The 19,125-nt window shown below is 44.1% G+C and overlaps 1 protein-coding gene across 2 annotated transcripts in view; it reads right to left on the bottom strand.

Annotated features, from left to right (window-relative positions):
* Positions 1-19,125, bottom strand: part of LOC144819598 (uncharacterized) — a 203,472-nt gene that overhangs the window by 130,411 nt on the left and 53,936 nt on the right. For both annotated transcript variants that reach the window (XM_078677421.1, XM_078677423.1), the window contains one exon: positions 14,560-14,865. In XM_078677421.1, coding sequence (XP_078533547.1) covers positions 14,560-14,865 — 306 coding nt within the window. The remainder of the gene's footprint in view (positions 1-14,559; positions 14,866-19,125) is intronic.

Below are 19,125 nucleotides of genomic sequence, written 5' to 3'. Positions count from 1 at the left end.
TCAGAGTTCGAGATACGTTACAAGTTACTCATTAAGCATACTATAAGTTGCACAAATACAATTCTGCCCTGGGGGCCTCACAAACCATATACTAAGTAAGTGGTATAAGAACCACTTCAGGGCCTAGAAAATCGCTGGGGTTACACTGAACAACCAAGGGATTGGAAGTAGGAGGCCCACGGGAGACATGTGCAGTGTCTAAATACACACGCGAGTTATCATCGAGTTATAATGGGAACGTAAAAGTTACAAAGTAGTAGATTTTGTACACTTCTGGATGGACTACGGTAAAACCCTTTTAAACTAGGACACTTGGATAGTTAACACCCACAGGAGCACCGGAGTACTCGAGTTACCTCACCCAGGGAAGCCGGGTGCATAGGTGATCTTTCTTGTCGGGTTTCGTCGCTGGCAACCAGGAGAAAAGTGTCCGGGTGGATCCAAGGGTGGATCGAAGTCGTGAAGAACCTGAAAGCAGAGGGGACAGAGTCTGGGTCACTAGCCAGTGACCAGGAAGGAACCAGGAAGGAACCAGGCAATGTCGAGTGCAGTCAGGTGAAGAAGGTGAAGCTTGTCTCTGCAGCCACGATGACCAGGAGGCGTCGACGACAACCAGGAGCTGGATTCAAGCTGTCTCACAATAGATCTGGATGTCTGCAGTGTCGGTATCCAGATTGGACCCAACAAGTCTTGGCAAACATAATCCATGCAGCATAGGAAGATTGGCTTCAGTTCAGACCAGCAAGGTCTGGGGAGCTTCTCCTTTGCAGGAAAGCTGGAGCAAGCCCGGAGCAACCAGGCAAATGGTAGAGTTTTACTAAGAAGTCTTCAGAGGGCTCACTAGCCAACGGGCTAACAACCGGGAAGACGCATCAAGCTGAAATGCAGGCGCAGGCTCCAAGTGGCACTCGTGGAGTGTGGAGGGCTGAGCTTCAGTGCAAATGCTGCTTGGGTCTAGGGTTTCTCAAACCCCAATGCACAACTTCGAGGGTGCCTCTGAAGGATAGAGTTAGCAAATAGCAGGTAGTCCGGGGTATCCGGTCCCACGTCTCTCGTGTCTGCCACGGGTCTCAGCTTTGCTGTGGATGTGGATCAGAGTCAGGGAAGTCTGGAAGTCCAGTTCATGAGTCGCTGAGTCTTCGGTGTCTGGCAGGAGCTTTGACAAAGCAAACTGGCAAGTTACTGGTGGTGCCTGTTTGCACAGGGTGGTCACTCCTTGACCACAAGGGAGATGTCTTCAGTCTTCCAGTCGATATGGAACATCAAAGGTCCAAGAGTTTTGTTTCAGAGTTTCTTTCCAGGATAATCTAATGTCTCTAGACACAGCTCCTATCTTTATACTAAACTAAGGGGCTGGATTACCTGCTAGGTCCCTCCTATGGGTGGAACCGGGGAAGGGGGTGGTTACACCCCTTTCCCTTTGTCCAGTTTCGCACCAGAGCTGGGGCTGGAGTGCCCCAGCAACTGGTTTGACCTGGGCTATGCATGGAGCACCTTGTGTGCCCCAGGCAGTGTCTGGAAAAACATCTTTCCATTGAACCCACCCTGCCCCAATACACTACAGGCTGTCGACAGGAAACCTATTGTCCAAGTCTCCCTTGCCGGAGTTTCGTCCAGCTGCAGGAGGTCAGACTCGTGTCTGTGGCAGCGGCATCCATTTTGTGATGCTGACACTCTGTTTAACTTTAACCGGGTAAAGCAGTAACTACATGTCTTCTCCCTCTAGAAGGGTGGAATGCTATCCCAGCTGCCAGAATTGGCGGGGGTGGGGGGGTAGTATTCCAAAGTGTTTGACACCTTACACGACATGTTTTGATAAAGCCCAACCAAAGTTAGCATTAACCGCAAGGATTATAATGCACTTAAGAGTATATGGTATGGCTATATCATAGAACAGATATAAGGAGATGGTTCCGAAAGCTGCAAAAGGGCTCAGCTCATGCTAGAGAACCCTCTCACATAAAACCAAGCACTCTGCCTTCAGGATTGTCAAGGCCTGCGATAGGAGTGACTTATAGGTATATATGTGTCTATATATAAGGGTAGATCTAGGAATACTATATCTAAGCAAGGGGTGATTACACCACTTGCCCAAGCTGAGTGATCAGCCTGTGGTGTCAGTTTCGATGGCCAGCCAGGGGTGGCATAATTCATGCTGCAGCCCCTGGTAGGCCTTGGATGCACCTATGCCCTGGATACCTATGGTACACTATACAGGGGCTCACAAAGGTGACCCAATACCCAATCAGGTATGTACCTAAAGTACATAGCATGAATTTAGAGAGAGAACAGCTGGGTTGTGGGTCTGATTAGCAGGCCCCTAGCCACACTAAAGTCGAAAAACCAGAAAATCACAGCAAAAAGTGGGGGTGACCATAGGAAGCAGACCCTACTCTCCTACATCGACAAGGCACGTTCTCTTCAAACTAGTCTCTACTGTAACTTTGTGTGACTTTTTGCTAGGGATGCCCTTATTAACAATTTCACTTTGCCAATCATCAAAATAGATTTTTTGGAGCATGATACATTATTACTAAGAACATTTTTCGGAAGGAACATTTCTACAATTTCATCAACAACGTCTCACAGTCTCTGTGCCTCCATGGATATCATGTGTCCTTGCACTTAGAAGATACAGTTGGATACAGTTGGATAAGGTTTTTGTCACCTACATCTTGTTAGTACTTTTTGAATCAGTTAGACCTGATAAGTCATGATTTCTGGGAATCCACAAAAACAAAGGAGCAGAGTAGTCTTCTAGACAGCCAATCAGTACCAACATGGCACCTCGAACACTTATCACTTACCTTAGAGGCCAAAGACTAGATAATATATAGTGCGCTTGTATTTCTTAATATCACAGGGTTATTGGCTACATGAATAAAGGGCTTGGTCTATATTGTACACATTAAATCTGGAGAGGAAATGATTGTGTACAACTGGAAACCAACAACTCTACATGTGCCTGTGCACCTCAGGTACAGTTGTAAGTCCCAGGTTTATAGATATGTGGCTTGATCTTTTCCACATTCGACGTTTCTGCACAATGGAGGCTGAAGGGAAATGTCACATTTGGGAAATATTTATAGGAAATTGACAATCGTTTTTTTTTCTGTGCAGCCTGCCCTAATTACTTCATTACGGCCCTGGAGGCCTGCTACTAACCAATAGATTCTTTAGAATGTGCCTGTCTCATTTAAATTTTTGTTTTTCTACATCTAGAATATATATAATATGCTTTTTCCTAGGTCGAGCCAGGGCAGCTCATGCGCTGATCAGCATGGCATGCTGTATTCATGTGGTATGGATTTGAAGCTTTTCCCATTTTCTGCTCATCTTTTTAATTGACTCCTGTTACTGACATTTCTAAATGGTTGGTTTTGATTCATTTATAGGCTTAGTAGTCCCTCCTTAGTACCGCCTTGTCTGCATTTGTAACCTCTAATAAGGACTGGACTTTTTACTTGTGTTGTTACATGGTCTGTTTTATCTACAGTCTGTGAGCAGTATTTTCCTTAATGGTTTTACCCTGTGCACACGCAAAGTGCTTTCCTGCAAAAGTGTCTGCTTTGCCTCCGGGCGCCACACTACTGTTTGAGCACAGCGCTCAGCTTTTTTATTACTAATAGGGCCAACTTGAAATATAAATGCTTTTTTTGTAAAAGTGCCCCATACCATGCATTCAATTTAATGGCAGCCGCACACCATTCTTTAGATGAGCCGCGTCTAAAGAAAGAGGAGTGGATGCCATTAGAGTTAAAGCGCGGCATGGGGTGCTGTTCCATAAAAAAACATTTGTTTGTCTACTTAACAAACAAATACTTTTTTTGCCATACCACGCTTTCGCTTTAGTGGTGGCCAAGCACCTTTCTTTAGACGTGGCTCGTCTACAGAAAAGGGCGCGGTCGCAATTAAAATGAAAGCTTGGCATGGGGCGTTTTTACAAGCATTTGCAATGCAATAGGTCTCGCATTTGAGAGAGTTTAGGCTATTGGCATTTTTAATGACAATGCCTTTTATTTCTGTGTTATTTTCAAAACATAAATAAAAGGCATTATCCTTTACAATGCCAATAGTTTAAACTCTCAATAATGCGAGACCTATTGCATTGCAAATGCTTGTTTACTACAGTTGTGGAGTTTGTTTCCAAAGTAACAGAAGACTGGGGCATATGGGGTTAAAGGTCTTTGTGGAGTTCAGTTATGCAGAGGAAAAGGCCAGGATCCCTACGTAAATGTGTTCAGGTTAGGTACTGTAGCACTCACTAGATGCTCCTGTGCAAGGAAAGCTGAAAGGAAATATAATAATTTGCAAATCATTGATAAAATCTGAAAATAGTCATATCTGGACCAACCAATCAGGAAAAAGCAAGTTCCTCTACAGCAATGTTTGAAATATGCGAACAAACAACAGGAGCACAAAGCAGAATTTCCTTTTGGAAATTGCCACCAATATTGCATTCAGTTTAGTAACAGTGTAAACCTCAAACCCTAAAATCACATAATACCTGATATTCTCATACTCAAGATACCCAATTGATCACCATACGAGCACAAATAAGAATGTCATTTTTTCTTACATGTTGTAAACATTCTGGAAATGTCGATTTTCCGCACTTTTGCATAGTAAATCTCTCAGATGTGAGATGCTAGTCATGATTCATTCATTGTCACGCCCAATTTTAATATGTATGGTTTGCTTTTATCCTATAGTCAGTGAGTTTTGTTCTGAAGTGACAAAGGTATAAACTTCATATGTTGTGCAATATAATGTATTTTTATGTGGCGAGGGGAGGTCAATGATTTTCTGCAAGCTAAAGCTGTCTATGCATGTCTGCTATGTTCTCTTTTGAAAGACCCAGGTGAACATTGGATGAAATTTGCTCCAGACCAGCATGCAGAAGGTAAACACGATAGAAGGATAATCTTGCAAAATGAATTAATAGTGTCTGCACACTAGGCCTACCTATCAGGTCGAGGGAGATGTGTGACCAAGTGATATATTGTGGTTACTATTGTCTGCATATTGAAAATGTATGATTTGTTTTATATCTTTTCCTATGCCTAGTAGTTGATAACTGTGACAAAAACTATGGGATCTTCAAGCCAGCATTTCTGCTTGAATTCCCTCAAAGATTGTCTATTTATTTATTTATTTATTTGTTTTTGTGTTTTATTGAGCGCAAACATGACCCGTGAGGGTATCAGAGCACTTTACACGGTATACATTGTTGAACAAGCAAAAGGTTTAAAGTGCAGAGACAAACAAGATAAGCATGTATTGTTACAATCACCGTCAGAGTCAGAAACAAAAACAAAGGTTCTATATGTTCTCGTTGTGGGCAGTTGGTGATCTGAGAAAGTGGTAGTCATAGAGTAGTCCCGCATAATGAGGTGGTTGCGGGCAGGCCTTAGGCGAGGAATTTACCCATGAGGAAGGTTTTGGTCTCATTTTTGAAGCGTGCTAGAAGAGGGATTTTCCTGATGGAAGGTGGGAGAGAGTTCCAGATTCTCGGTGCTACTCCGGTGAACGCCCTGTTGTAGGTTCTTTTTTTTATTAACGGAGGCAGGTTGTAGCAGGAGGTTTCTAGCGGACCAGGAGTTCCTGCTTCCTCCGGATATCACTAATTTCTTCGCCAGATAGGCAGGGGAGTTTGTGTATAGAGCCTTGTGTATAGTGCATGCCAGTTTCAGCTGAATTCTGGCCTCTAGGGGGAGCCAGTTCAGCGCTTTCAAGTGTGGAGAGATGTGGTCAAACTTCCTGGTACCTGTGAGTAGTCTGGCGGCTGCGTTGAGGCAGGCTTTTAGAGGCGCAAAGGAAATCTTAGCTAATCCTGTGAGGGTGGCATATTCGTGACATCCGGTTTAATGTATTAGATTACTTAAATCCTTTGAAAACCAATAAATGTAATTTGTTTTCTCACTTGGGCCACCAAGCGGTGCATATATATGGTCAAACATAAGTCAAGTTGAATAAAAATGTTATTGTTTGGCAAATCTAGTAAACAATTTGATGCACTATTATTTTCTGTGGTCTCTTGGTCAACCGATCTGAGTTAGAAAAAACTGCCACCCGCAGATGGAAACCGTATTGTGTGCACATATTGAAAGATATAATTTCTATGACCACAAGAAAGAACCCTCATACCAGCATTGATGGCAGGCTTCCTGAAATTGGACGGTGTCCTGTACCTGGTTTAACATACCCACTGAAAATATTTACATTCCTGATCTTTTGGAGATGACATATGGGATACATTTTGCCATGCACATGCTCCTGCAGGAGGGAGGCTGTAGAGAGTTTTTAAGTTTTGTGAAATACTACAGACTACCTAAAAAAAATCTTTTTTTCTGCACTGGTTCGAGGGAACCAATCAAAAACAGCAATGATTATTGCTCGACCCAGCGGTTTCAGGCCAGCTGGGACGCATTAAAGCCAATCAGAATCCACTGTTCCAGAAAGGATGAACATGATACACATGTCCAATAACCTGTGCTCACCCTTGGGTATCTTGGCATCGAGAAGTCAGGGTTATCCTCAGGGTCCAAGTGTAAAGTATTGGTACAACACCATCCTGGAACACACTGCGTAGGCCACAAAAAGACTCCACACCGTATGTATAAAACATTTGTCCTTGTATTACACACACACTGAAATCAAAACGAGATACACATTGTATATGCACTTTACAGTTACATGAAATTGTCGAACTTCCCCATTAAATACAAAACGATATACACATTGTATATACACTTTTCAGTTATATGCAATTGTCAAACTTTCTCATTTGCAGAAAGGTCAAACAGTCACAGGTCATTGACTAAGCCTTGTGATGCAGCCCCTCAATCATTCAACGACACAAGCCAGAAATACATGTCGCCCCTGCTGGTGCACCATTGACTAGACAGTCAGAATCACCTAACACGAAAAGAAACACTTACTTAGTTTCATCTATCTGGATTAGATATCCAGGCACCTAGCAACACCTGCATGAGTGAAGGATTTCTATCCCCCTGTAGACAACAGATTGTGACCCAGGCAGCTGGTGCTCTTCCAAGTCTGGAGAAATGGTTCCCCTCAAGCGGAGTTGTGTAATGCCGTAGCCCCAGAAAGTCAGCTGTAGGATCCCACAAGACACACAAAACCCCTTGTGCCTCGTCATAATGTTCTCCACAACAAAGTACATTGTGGAGTGTGTCCAGGGAGAGGGAGCCAGCGAACTCATACAAATGCTGTGATTTCAGATACTGTCAGCCTGAACTGGAGGTCAAAGACAGTTTCAGCTCCCGGGTCAGTTTCCCCCAACACCCTTTGGACACCACACGATCCAGAGTGCAAGCTAGGACAGGTCCCCTTGGTTGCAAGCATGGATCCCTCGGACTCTGCAAGCTTTCCCCACACTCCTCAAACTCCTCATGTCCCGGCACCTCAGGTGGCTGCTGATGTTTATAAGCACACTATTCTGCACAGTGTTATGATGGTGTACATCAGGACAGTACTTGTCCCAACCAATGATCACTTCCACCCGTTTCCTCCGCATCCGGTGCGGTCCTTACGATCTTCTGGAAATAATGAGATCCTTTGTGTCCCTGGGATCTTATGGACAGGAGGCCAGCAAACCAGCCCTTGGAGAGTACTCAGGGACCCAGGCCACCATAATTGGCACTTAGCTGCAGGCCAGCAATGATCAGGATAAATCCACCAAGTGATAGTCCCATTCCTGGAGCATGACAAGCTCCAGGCCACCACAAGTCTACGGATGGTCCAGTTGCAGTCCTTCCTACAGTAAAGATTCCTTGTGTTGATATCCCAGCATTGAACCAGCGTAGTATGGGTCCAAGTCCAAAAGTGTCTCTACTTTCAGAGGCCAGAGCCCAAGAAGGTATACCCACATTGGCCTTTGAAGATTCAGTCAGTTCAAAAGGGCACCTTTGAAATGCATAGGCCCTCAATAAATGTTACCCTGTCTGCCATCCTACTCCAGGAGGTTTGATAACTATCTTTAGTGGGGCCAAGACCCTGCCCTTTGGAATGTAGTTGCTAATTCCATTCCCACTTAACAATCCCAGAGATGCCCCACAAAGTCAGAGGTCCTCCGTTTCCCTTAAGGCCCTAGCTTATGGCCTTATATCAGAAATACACAGATGTATCTGTCCCCCTATCACCCAGATGTGAAATGGAGACAGGTTGACAGGCACACAGAGCCAGGGGCATGGAAACACCCACTTTCTTAAAGTGACATTTCCACCACCGTAATGTCGAATCCACTCATTCTACCGGAGAGGATTCACCATTATGAACTCATCAATACCAAACACTATACTGCTACTATTTTGCCTGTAGGAAGCACTGCTCAGTATCCTTTCTCTACATTCCCCCATGCTAATCCAATGCGAGAAGCAGGCCCTGTCGTACCGAACACACCACCCGGTGCCATTCACGACACTTGAATGCAACACAAACACGCACATACCCTACCTTTTAGCAACAGCGCACCCTGTGACCAGGAAGAACTCTGATATAGCAAGAGACATGCAGAACCTTTGCAAGTAGCTTTTTAAATGCCAAGCTGAGTAATAGTAACATGTGCATGCAGGCCCCACCAGGGCAAACTTGTGGCACATTCGATGAGCTTTCTAAGTGGATGTCATAACCAGTGCTACAGGCCCACAGAGGTACGTAAAAACAATGTGTTTCTACTGGCACGTAATCAAAGAAAGATGCATCAATTAGTTAGCAATGTAGGCGAGCTTAAAAACAGGATCAATTAACTAATCACACTTAATACTGAGTCAGTCACATTAAATTGTATGTATCAAAACATCAAATATAATATATTAACAAAAACTCCTAGAGTTTATTTCATAGTGGTTGTTCCAAAGAGAGTGAAAAGAAAAAGGTGTTTCTAGAAGTGTTCATGTGTGCAGTGCTCAGAAAGAAAAGAAAAAAGAAAATAATAACGGAGTAATTATAGTTCAATGGCTCTGGCAATGAGGAAATCCAGTTATCCAGGCCAAGAAGCCTGTTTGATGAATTCACACAATCTTTCTTTGCCTCTTGTTTGTAAGTGGGTGGGCACTCAATGAAATCCACAACCCACAGGGGTATCAGTAGTCAATCCAGGCGAGGATGATTAATAATAATCAAGAGGCAAAGAAATATGGTGTGAATTCATCAAACAGGCTTTTTGGCCCTGGCTAACTGGATTTCCTCATTGCCTGAGCCATTGAACTCTGATTACTCTGTGAATCGTTATTAATTTCCTTTTTCTTTTCTTTCTGAGCACTGCACATATGAGCACTTCTACAAAAACCTTTTACTTTTCACTCTTTTTGGAGCAACCACCATGTAGTAAACTCAGGAGTTTTTGTTAATGTATTATAATTGACGTTTTGAAACATAGAATGTAATGTTACTGATTGAGTCAGTATTAAGTGTGATTCATTTATTGATCCTATTTTTTCAATTGCCTACATTGCTAACAAATTGTTGCATCTTTCTTTGATTACGTGCCAGTAGGGCCACATTGTTTTTACATACCATATGCTACCCTGGTCCTATAGCCTTCTTGGGTTAACCCAGTAATTTGTAATAGGAGGTCCACAGAGGTGCATTTGCGATACATGCCCTGGGTATATGTCTTACCCCTTGACAAGGGACTTACAGCTAACTCGAATCAGCCAATCAGGTAAACACCAATCACCAGTACGACTATGACGAGCACAGCGCGTTGGCACTGAAGGCCAGTGTTAAACGTGCTCATAGTCCTACGGCTAGTATCCAGATCAGTGGAAAACTGGGAAGGAGAAAAGCAAAACTTCGAACTTCGAGGGAAAGCACCCTAGCAAGGGCCATGTTGAACAATTATCCACTGACAGATTCCTTTGAGTGTGCAGATGCTAAATATATTATTTAATATATATTTCCTGCAGGGAAGTGGTGGGTTGTGCCAGCGAATAACAGGAGCACCACCCTTACTTTTCTAGTTATACCCCACTACCACTTTGATTTAAGCACCTGCGGAATCCCCAAATCCCTGGAAAACCCATGCATGCCGGTTACCCACACTGAGGGAATTACCTTACATGGCCAGTTTACCTCCTGACATGTTTCTGTTCGAGGAAGCTTGAAAAAAATGGTCATGAATGCCTTAAGAAATAAAACATTTACTTTATACAGCCCCATTTAAGACAAACGACGTCTTAGTATCTTAGTAGCAAGTTTCTAAAATGATCTGTCACAGTGGTGCGTGAAAATGTTGGTGGAGTGTATGTGTAAATGTATGAATGCAGGGTGATAGCCATACACCACAAACCTAACTGGAAATCAACAGAGCGCTGAACAGCGATGATGCTCGTTGTATATTTTAATAACATTAACTAAGAAAAAGACAGGGACACTTGCAGGTGAGGGAAAGGCGTGTTGTGAAGAAGTATATCTTCAGTTATTCCAACAGAGCGGAATGTTGTTAGCTACACAGATTATCCTCACATTTTCTACCTAATTTAAAAAAGAAAAGAATTGTTCAACTATTTGCAATATCCTTGGTAGTAAATGGATTCCTCTGCTTGGGAAATGTGATGAACCACAAGCTTGAGTCGTCGATTGCTTACCACCCTAGATTCATAGATTCCTTATTCTCTGCGGACTTGCTTTAAATTGGTACATTGGAATGTCTTCACTTCAGGCAAACACAACAGTTTCTGACTGGAGGCACCAGCTGACTGGCAATGCTCTCTGCTGTTTTTTTAAATGTTATTCTTGTTCTTTCATTCATCGAGAAGTGTATAGGATCCTTTATGTGATCTATGATATTCCTCACAAATGTAATGTGGACAGGGAAGGCATCCCAGCATTTGTGACTAAAAATGACAATGATAGCGAAGAGATTTCTTTCTTGATAAGATAGCTACCATCAAAAGAGCATATCAAAAAGTACCAGCTTGGATTCCCTGGAAGACATGCCTAACAATCTTTCCACATTAGATTTTATCCCTCCCATTGACGTCTCCATGTTAGCCGAACTTATGACCCGGGTCAAATCAGGCTCACCCAATGACTGTTGTCCCCCTTATGTTTTAAAAGACATTTTCTCGGCTCTACCTCCTAGTGTACTCCCCCTTTTTAACGCGTCACTTGTGCTGGGTAAGGTCCCTGTCGCTTTCAAAAATGCAATGGTGGTCCCCCTTATTAAAATATCAGGGGCTGATCCCTCCAATCTTTCTAATTACCGCCCTATATCTCTGTTACCCTTTGGAGCCAAAATCTTGGAAGCACACGTGGCTAGGTGCCTCTCCAACTTCGCAGAATCTACAGATTATCTGGAACCTAACCAAGCCGGCTTTCAACCGGTGCATTCAACTGAGACCGTGACCCTAGCAGTTTTGGACACCATTAGATCCAACGCTGATAGGGGTATACATCAGGCCCTGGTGCTCCTGGACTTCTTGGCGGCGTTCGACATGGTAGACCATAACATCTTACTTCACTGTGTCGAACAGGCCGGCGTGCGTGGGTCTGCACTCAGCTGGATCAAATCCTTTCTGACTACCCGTACTCAGGCAGTTAGGCTTGGGAACTTCACGGCCCCCAAGCGTGTCCCTACTTGCGGGGTTCCTCAAGGTTCTTCCCTGTCCCCGCTTCTGTTTAATTTATATCTCAAGCCCCTACCACATTCTCTCAAAAACAGAAAGGTCGTTATCTTTAATTATGCTGACGATCTGCAATTAATATTCCCATTGGACTCCCCGGACTCTGTCTTTGAATTTCAGGCCACCATGCTGCATATTCAGCGGTGGATGGATGAGAACCACCTGAAACTGAACCCAGGAAAGACAGAGCTGGTGCTTCCAGGGAAAAGTGAGGTCAGTTGGGGCCTGTACTTCTGGCCAACGTAACTAGGGCCTCCTCCCTCGCCCTCTCCCTCGGTGAAAAGTCTTGGGATTATTATCAACTCAGATCTCTCACTCAGAAGTCAGGTGGGAGCTGTGATCTCTTCTAGCTTCCATCAACTGCGCAAAATTAAAAAAATTGCCCACCTGTTGATCCACTCGGCTCTCATACAGGTGGTGCTTGCATTGGTGCTCCCTCGGCTGCACTTTTCAAATTCCATCTACCTGGGGTTACCTGCAGGATTAATAAGGCGCTTGCAGATTGTTCAGAATCAAGCGGCCCGACTCATTTATAAACAGCCTAATTGGCGCTCGGCAAGTCCACTGCTGGCCGATCTCCACTGGCTTCCTATTGCCCAACGGGTTGTATTTAAGGCTGGCTGTGTGGCTTTCAAAGCCCTTCATGCGAAAAGCCCCAGGTTTATTAACAGCATCATCGTGAAGTATGAGCCTACCCGAAATCTCCGATCAGCCCATCTCTATTTACTTACCATTCCCTCTTTCAAACGGAAGCGACAAGAGGGTTATCGCTTCGCTCATCTTGCCCCAAAAGCCTGGAATGCCCTTCCTTTGACAATCCGAAGCTGTGATAATCTCATGGTGTTCAGGAAAGCTTTAAAGACCTGGCTGTTTAGACAAGCATCTGTATAGGTCACTCGCCAGCAATTGCCCTCACTAATAGCGCCATGAAACCCTTGGGTGCCCGTGCGCTTTAGAAGTTGTTATTAACATGACATAATGTTGTAAAGGTATCTAGCACCCTAATTAAATATTCCCGATTCATGCCCTTATGTGGTTATAACAAAACATATCCTTATAAAGCCATAAGAATCATATCCATATTTAGTCATAGCCAATGCAATCCAAATAAGGCAAGGCTACTCCCATAGACTCCTAGAAAGTACAATGCATTCTTTAAACAAACCAAGCCTCCAGCAGTCCGGGAATTCCCCCTGCTTTTGTTTTGATTTGAACAAGAACTCCTGGAGTCCAGAAAGAACTGTAAGTTCTTAGTGACGTCTTATGTCCAACCTTACGTCAAACTCGGCACCTTCCAGGTATAAATATACCAACGTTTGCCTTAAGCAAACACACGGTGGTTTGGAGCAGAGCGGCTATCTACTTGCCCGAAGCCCAGCTGATGCGAGAGCCGAAGGAAGCCGACCCTCCCATTGACGCACTGAGAGAGACGCTGTCTTTTCTCCTGCCGAGAAATCCAGCTCCAGTGTTTCCAGTCACCCTTGCGGGTTGCTGGGAAATCGAGTCCTGAGAAAGAGATACAAGACCTCCTTCATTCTATAACCAAGGTAGGGAGCTGATTAGATCCTTAGAGAATTCTTGATTCAGATTCTTGGCAAAAACTAACTTAACTGAAACTGCAGCTCACTTACTCCTTCCCACGTACTAGGCTTAGGTTAGATACACCGGGGTAGCGTATTTTAGAAGCACCAGTTGAGTACGTTTAGTCAATGATTTTATGTATGTATATATTTTATCCGTTTTAAGTATCATATGGCTCAGAAACCATATAAATGCTTTTACAGTATTATTTCATAATACTCCTTTTACTGTACGCACTTTACTTTATAACAAGTATTGCAATTGTGGCAATTCACTTCTCTTGCACGAGAAAGAGGACTGCTCAATAAATAACAACTTTTATTGAAAACGCCCGTCTCTCTATTTCTCTGCACTCTGGTGAAACTAAGCATGCACGATTGACTGAGTGAAATAGCTGTCTATTGTTTTCACACGACTCTGGAGATATACTCCTTGTTCTGGAGGGAGCAAAGTTGTCATGTTAATGCGGTTGTCAGAAGCTAATCCCTTCTTGTCTGTTCAGGAAAGTTAACTCCTTCCTGTTTACTCGAGAAAGTTTCTAGTGACCTCTGAGCTAGCTGGCATTCATAATTAAGTCTAACATATTCAGTAGAGACCTAGATGACCTCAGTCCTACGTCTAAACTATCGTTTATGTTATTCTAATGCGCAGAGCCTATTGGGAATATAGGAACTACACTACAATAACATAACATAACAGAGATCAAGCTCCTCCCAATTGTGTAAAGTCCTACTTGTAAATACGTGTACAGAAGATTTCAACTACTATCATATTTGCCCTCAAATAAACAAGGTAAACAAAATAATGAAACAAGGTAAACAAATCTCTCTAGCTGTAAGAATATGCAGAAACAAGATGACACAGACAATAACCTAGAATTTACCATCAAATCGTCAATTAAGATGTAAGGCACTGAATGAACAATAAGTCCTGGTCTCAAAAAATGAGTACTAGTGCAAACAGAGCTTGCCTATGCACAGAGGGCGCATTGGGTGAAACCAGTATGGGGAGCCCACCCACCTACTGTCTTTAGTAGTCGGAGTGTTTGAAAACGGGGGGGAGTAAAGGGAGGGTGAGGGTCAAGAGTTGGTAGAACCAGGAGACGACCAAAAACATGTAGTCACGGTTGGAGCAAGCTTCAGAAACAGTGAGTAAAACACGTTTCTTTGAAGCTGCTTCTGAGGGAAACTGCTGCAGACAGCTCCTGATCCCCTCTGAAGGTCCATGGCCCAACTCCCCAGGCAAAGGGCCGGCCCTGGGTGCAACTCAGTACCTGCACAAATTAAGCACATACTTTATCAATGAAAGATAAACGGTTTGATCATACCTGTTGTTTCCGGGTTTTCTGACAAAATGTCGATTTCTATCCCGCCAAGAAGCGTGTCCTGGGAGTCGGTGTGGTCCAGTAGGAGAGAGGTCACAGCGTCTTCCTGAACAGAGTTTTCAAGAGCCGGGCTCTCTGTTGCCTCCTTAAGGTTCAAAAGTTCATCTTCTCCAGTAAAAATGTCATTTAAGTCGTTTGAATCTTTTTTTGTCTCCCCTGCCCCTGCGTTGCCATCCTGAGGTAAATGTGAAGTTTCAGACTGGTGCGAGAGATGCGGAGAGTGGGTGTCTGTGGGGTCCTGGACGAGGCCTGAAACAATGTAGCACAAAGGTGTAAATTAAACTGCACATGTTGAATGCTCTACCACTTTCAAGATGTTATAGCCACTGGAACAACCTCGAATCAGACGGTATTGATTTTTTGAGCAACCGAGCTTTTTCCCTACCATATTTAAAACCATTATAAATTTGCAAAACATATATACTTTTCCAAGTTTAGACAGTTTGAAAAATATTTCAGTAAATGAGACCCAGAACTGCTCTTTCCCTTCTGAGGTCACTGTAAGTTGGTCAAAGTATAAATTCATATACTATAGTATTCTTGTTAGAGATGCAAGGTGTGTATTTTTCAGCGTTACATCGGTGCCACTAGGCCGGCTAATTACTTAAAACCTTACATTACATAAGTAATAACTACCATTTCAACCACTTTAATATTTCAATTAGATTTTCCCTGCCTAATGTACTTTGCATTTTAATGTAACGTGTCTCCAGATTGCCATGTACCATAATGCAAATGTGTATCCGTTACATATCTAACTTGAGCACAATTGCGCACCACACCGATTGGTTGTGTTTGTAGAAAAGAGGTGATCATTCAAATTGTATATGAACTTTTCTTTCTTTCTTTCTTTCTTTCTTTCTTTCTTTCTTTCTTTCTTTCTTTCTCTCTTTCTTTCTGTCTTTCTTTCTTTCTTTCCCGTCTCTCCTCTCACCACCCTTCCTCCTGATCCTTTCTTATATCCTTCCTTGCTTCTTTCACTTTTTTCATTCTTTCCTTCCTCCTTGTGCATTGTGTGTCTCTGGTATCTTTTCCATCTTCTTTTACTTCTTACATCCTTTCACTCCATAATCCCCTCTACCACTCCAACCTTATTTCTCTGCATCCCCTTTCAGTTTTACTTATTTTTACACGATTAAAAGTGAGCTTTATCATTCTTAATATTTGTGATTTGTGTCCTACTATTCAGCATGCTCACATCAGTGTTTCAGTTTTATTTTAGATCTGGAACCTGAAACTTTAGAGAGATTCTACTCTATAGTCCCTGAGGCCTGCTAAATAGACCCTGAGATAGGTGCACCATGGCTAAATTGGTAACCTTGTTGCCCCTCAGAGAAGTGCTTGTAATGCAGATTTTGTCTGCCACGGTACAATAGGCAAATGAGCCATTACATTTTTTAAATATATTTCTATTGATCGTTTTCATAAGTACATGCAATGGTATACCAGCAATAAACAGTAGAACAAAGAGAACCATTACAGCTCAGTGTTCACTTGTTTGCCAAACCAATAGATAGTGCAAGGTCAGAGTTCTCATCTCCAACTCCAATGAGTATGGCACATTTTTCATTGTATCCCTGTACTCATGGAAATATACTGGGTCGCAGCCAAAACCCGTGCTCCATCCGTTGACTCCACTTTCTGTAACCACTTTGTCAATGTTCACTCAGTCGCTCTACTCATTATCTGCTTCCTCCCCAGGTTGTAGTCTAGGTGTGCTACCAGAAGATCTCAGACACTGTTAGAGCGCACTCTGCGGTCGCCCCTCCCCAACTGTATCCTGAAATTCTGCAATTAGCGTTCCCGTGTCTCAATATTCTCCTGCAGCTTATCATTCCGTCTACTGTTCTTCATAAATAGCACAGAAGCATACACATGATTGAAATAGATTCCTTGATAAGAACAAAGTTTGAGTAGTCATTTGTTGTTTCAATGTAGTGTCTCCATTTATTGTTCCATACACATCGTGATGTGGACAGTTGGATTTTCACAAACAGCCCACGCGTGTTTCGTCCACAGGACTTCTTTAAGGCTATATTCTGTTCCTAGTTGAGACCACACAATGATTTAAACCATTCAGTGCCTCTGACTGAAGTCGTGGTATGGCTGGGAAACCATATTGGTATGAATATTCTACATAACACACCAACAGAGCTTGTCAGTTTAGGGGTCCTTGGACGGACCCAGTGATGCATATTTTGTGGATGGTTATCACAAAATCCTAAAGCCCCCGTGCATTCAGAAGTGCAGCAGGACCATGATAAGTCAATGCGTAAGTCTCATGTCTGCATGAGTGTACGGTTCTTCGTGTGTGCCTTCTGTGCAAGTGCCCACTCTGTCATGTATTTATATCACCATGCAACTGAGGGCGCCCTGTTGCCAAACCATCATACTGCCACTCACCTTTTAGCCAAGTCCAGGAGCCAACTGCAAAAACTTCCAGATCATTGTCTTCCCTCTGTAGTTTTGTGACCCCAGGGAGGCAGTGTGTCAGACCGTTGTCTATGGCAATACTAGTCACTGCTCTCAGCAGCTGAACCGCCACCGTCCAAATAGCGTGCACCGTGGGCATGTCCAGGCCAGATGCAAGAAGGAGGCACCATCAACCCACACCTCAGATAATCAGCGCTCATGCCTCTGTACATCCTATGACGCTTGGTAGGGGTCAAATACATATGATGGACGTAGTTAAAATGCATCACTTTAAACCTGGCATTGCATGAGAACTTTTTCACCAGCATACAAGTCATTCATCACTCTTGATCCATCAGGGGGACTTCAAGTTCCTCCTCCCATGCCTGGCAGGCTCTGTGATAGAACATCACTCTGTCACATTTAAGGGCCCTATAAAACAGGGATACCAAATGTTGTGAAGTCCCATCTGTCAGCATTACCTGCAATATATCTGTCTGCGGAAGTGATCCTGGAATTCTGTCCAAATTTGCTGTTCCGTGTTGGCTATTTTAGCGTATTGTAGGAACTGGCCACTCCCCATAGAAAAAGCCTTTCAGAAAGACGACACATGGTACTTTGCTGGTGTAGTTCAGGAAGAACACAGTTTTGACATTCTCATAGCGTATTTCTCCTGCCTCACTGGTGGCTCTGAGGATACAGTCTCTGTGGCCTCATGGTCAGTACCCAGTGCGCCATTTTAATGGCAGAAATGTGTGACAGTCCCTTAGGTTGCAGGTGCATGTGATTCATTCCTCCAAAAAGAGTTCAGCTGAGTCGCCCTCCGTCCTTTCAGGGAAACCCACAAGATGCAGGTTATTCTGGCATGACCAACCTTCGGCATCTTCAGCCCTATTCCATGAGTTTTTAGTAGGTGTCATGAGGCAGACACATGCTCTTTAAGTGTCACATCTCCATTACCATGTCATCAAGAGAACGCTCCACAGTAGTCACTCTAATGCCACCTTACGTAGATCCGTATAGAGGAGACCGACCTTGATCATGACTACGTCAACCTTCCTCTTCAGTGCTGGGCACGAACCCTGTATGGCTTCAAGGATGGCTTCCCTGGATGGCTATTCCTTCTATTCCACCAGTGTGGGCCCTGTCTGACATGTGTACGGAGAAATCAGCCTTGGGGCATCACATACTGGGGGATAGTCTTGCTCTGCTGGTCACTGACGGGCCTATCCTTCCCCACAGCATAACTGGTTGGGGTGGGGCTGGGGCGCACCACGGAAGGGGGTGGGAGAGGCCATGTGCCACTATCCCACTGTCCACAAATCTCAGGGCATCTCACAACTCTTCATTTCGGGTTCCGAGAACCAGCCCCCACAAACAACCCTCGCCAGTAGGGCAGCCTCTCAGGGGATTATAATGCATTGCTTACTGTGGGACCTGACAGGCCACTGTGGCCTTCCGTGTGCTTGATGGCCTCCCCTGTCACTGGCACCTCTCCTGGCATCCTAATCACCTCTGTAGCATCCCCGCTGGTGCAAATCTATGCTCCCTCTGCGATGGCTCCCAGGCAGAATCTCCAGGCCACATGGGGAGAGAAAGCCCATGTGGTCCGCTCCTCATTGCCGCCGCCTCCTCTGGCCCACAGGCCAGTGGTAGTCCCTGCTGCAGGTCACCTTAGGCCCCTGCTGCACCCCACCTCCAGGGCTAACTCGGGTGTGGCCTGGCAACACCCTACTGAGTCCCAGTAGGTGAGGGGGGAATGTCTCACATGCCACACTAGACCGCACAGCTTAGCAGCTTTGCCAAAATGGGAATTCTTTTAAATAGTTGTGTGATGTGTGGTTGTGCAGCACACCACCCTCAGAATGATGGGAATCTAGGTCTCATATGGGCAGGATTGTGAAGGTTTCATTCTTGGGGTATTGGAGCGCGGGCTTAGCGCATCTGATGGGCCATCTTGCCAGGAAACGCCCCTTGCCAATGAGCAACTTTAACTGATGTCTTATAAGCTAATTTTGTCTAGGCAGTGGCCCGGTAAATACATCCATGATGGCACAGAGAAGGTAGGTTTTATCCTATCACATAAACAGGCTATTT

Source organism: Lissotriton helveticus, chromosome 2_1 (genome assembly GCF_964261635.1).
Source record: "Lissotriton helveticus chromosome 2_1, aLisHel1.1, whole genome shotgun sequence".
NCBI classification, from domain to species: domain Eukaryota; kingdom Metazoa; phylum Chordata; class Amphibia; order Caudata; family Salamandridae; genus Lissotriton; species Lissotriton helveticus.
Note: the sequence above shows the minus strand (reverse complement) of the source record. Positions and strands in the feature narration are given on the sequence as shown.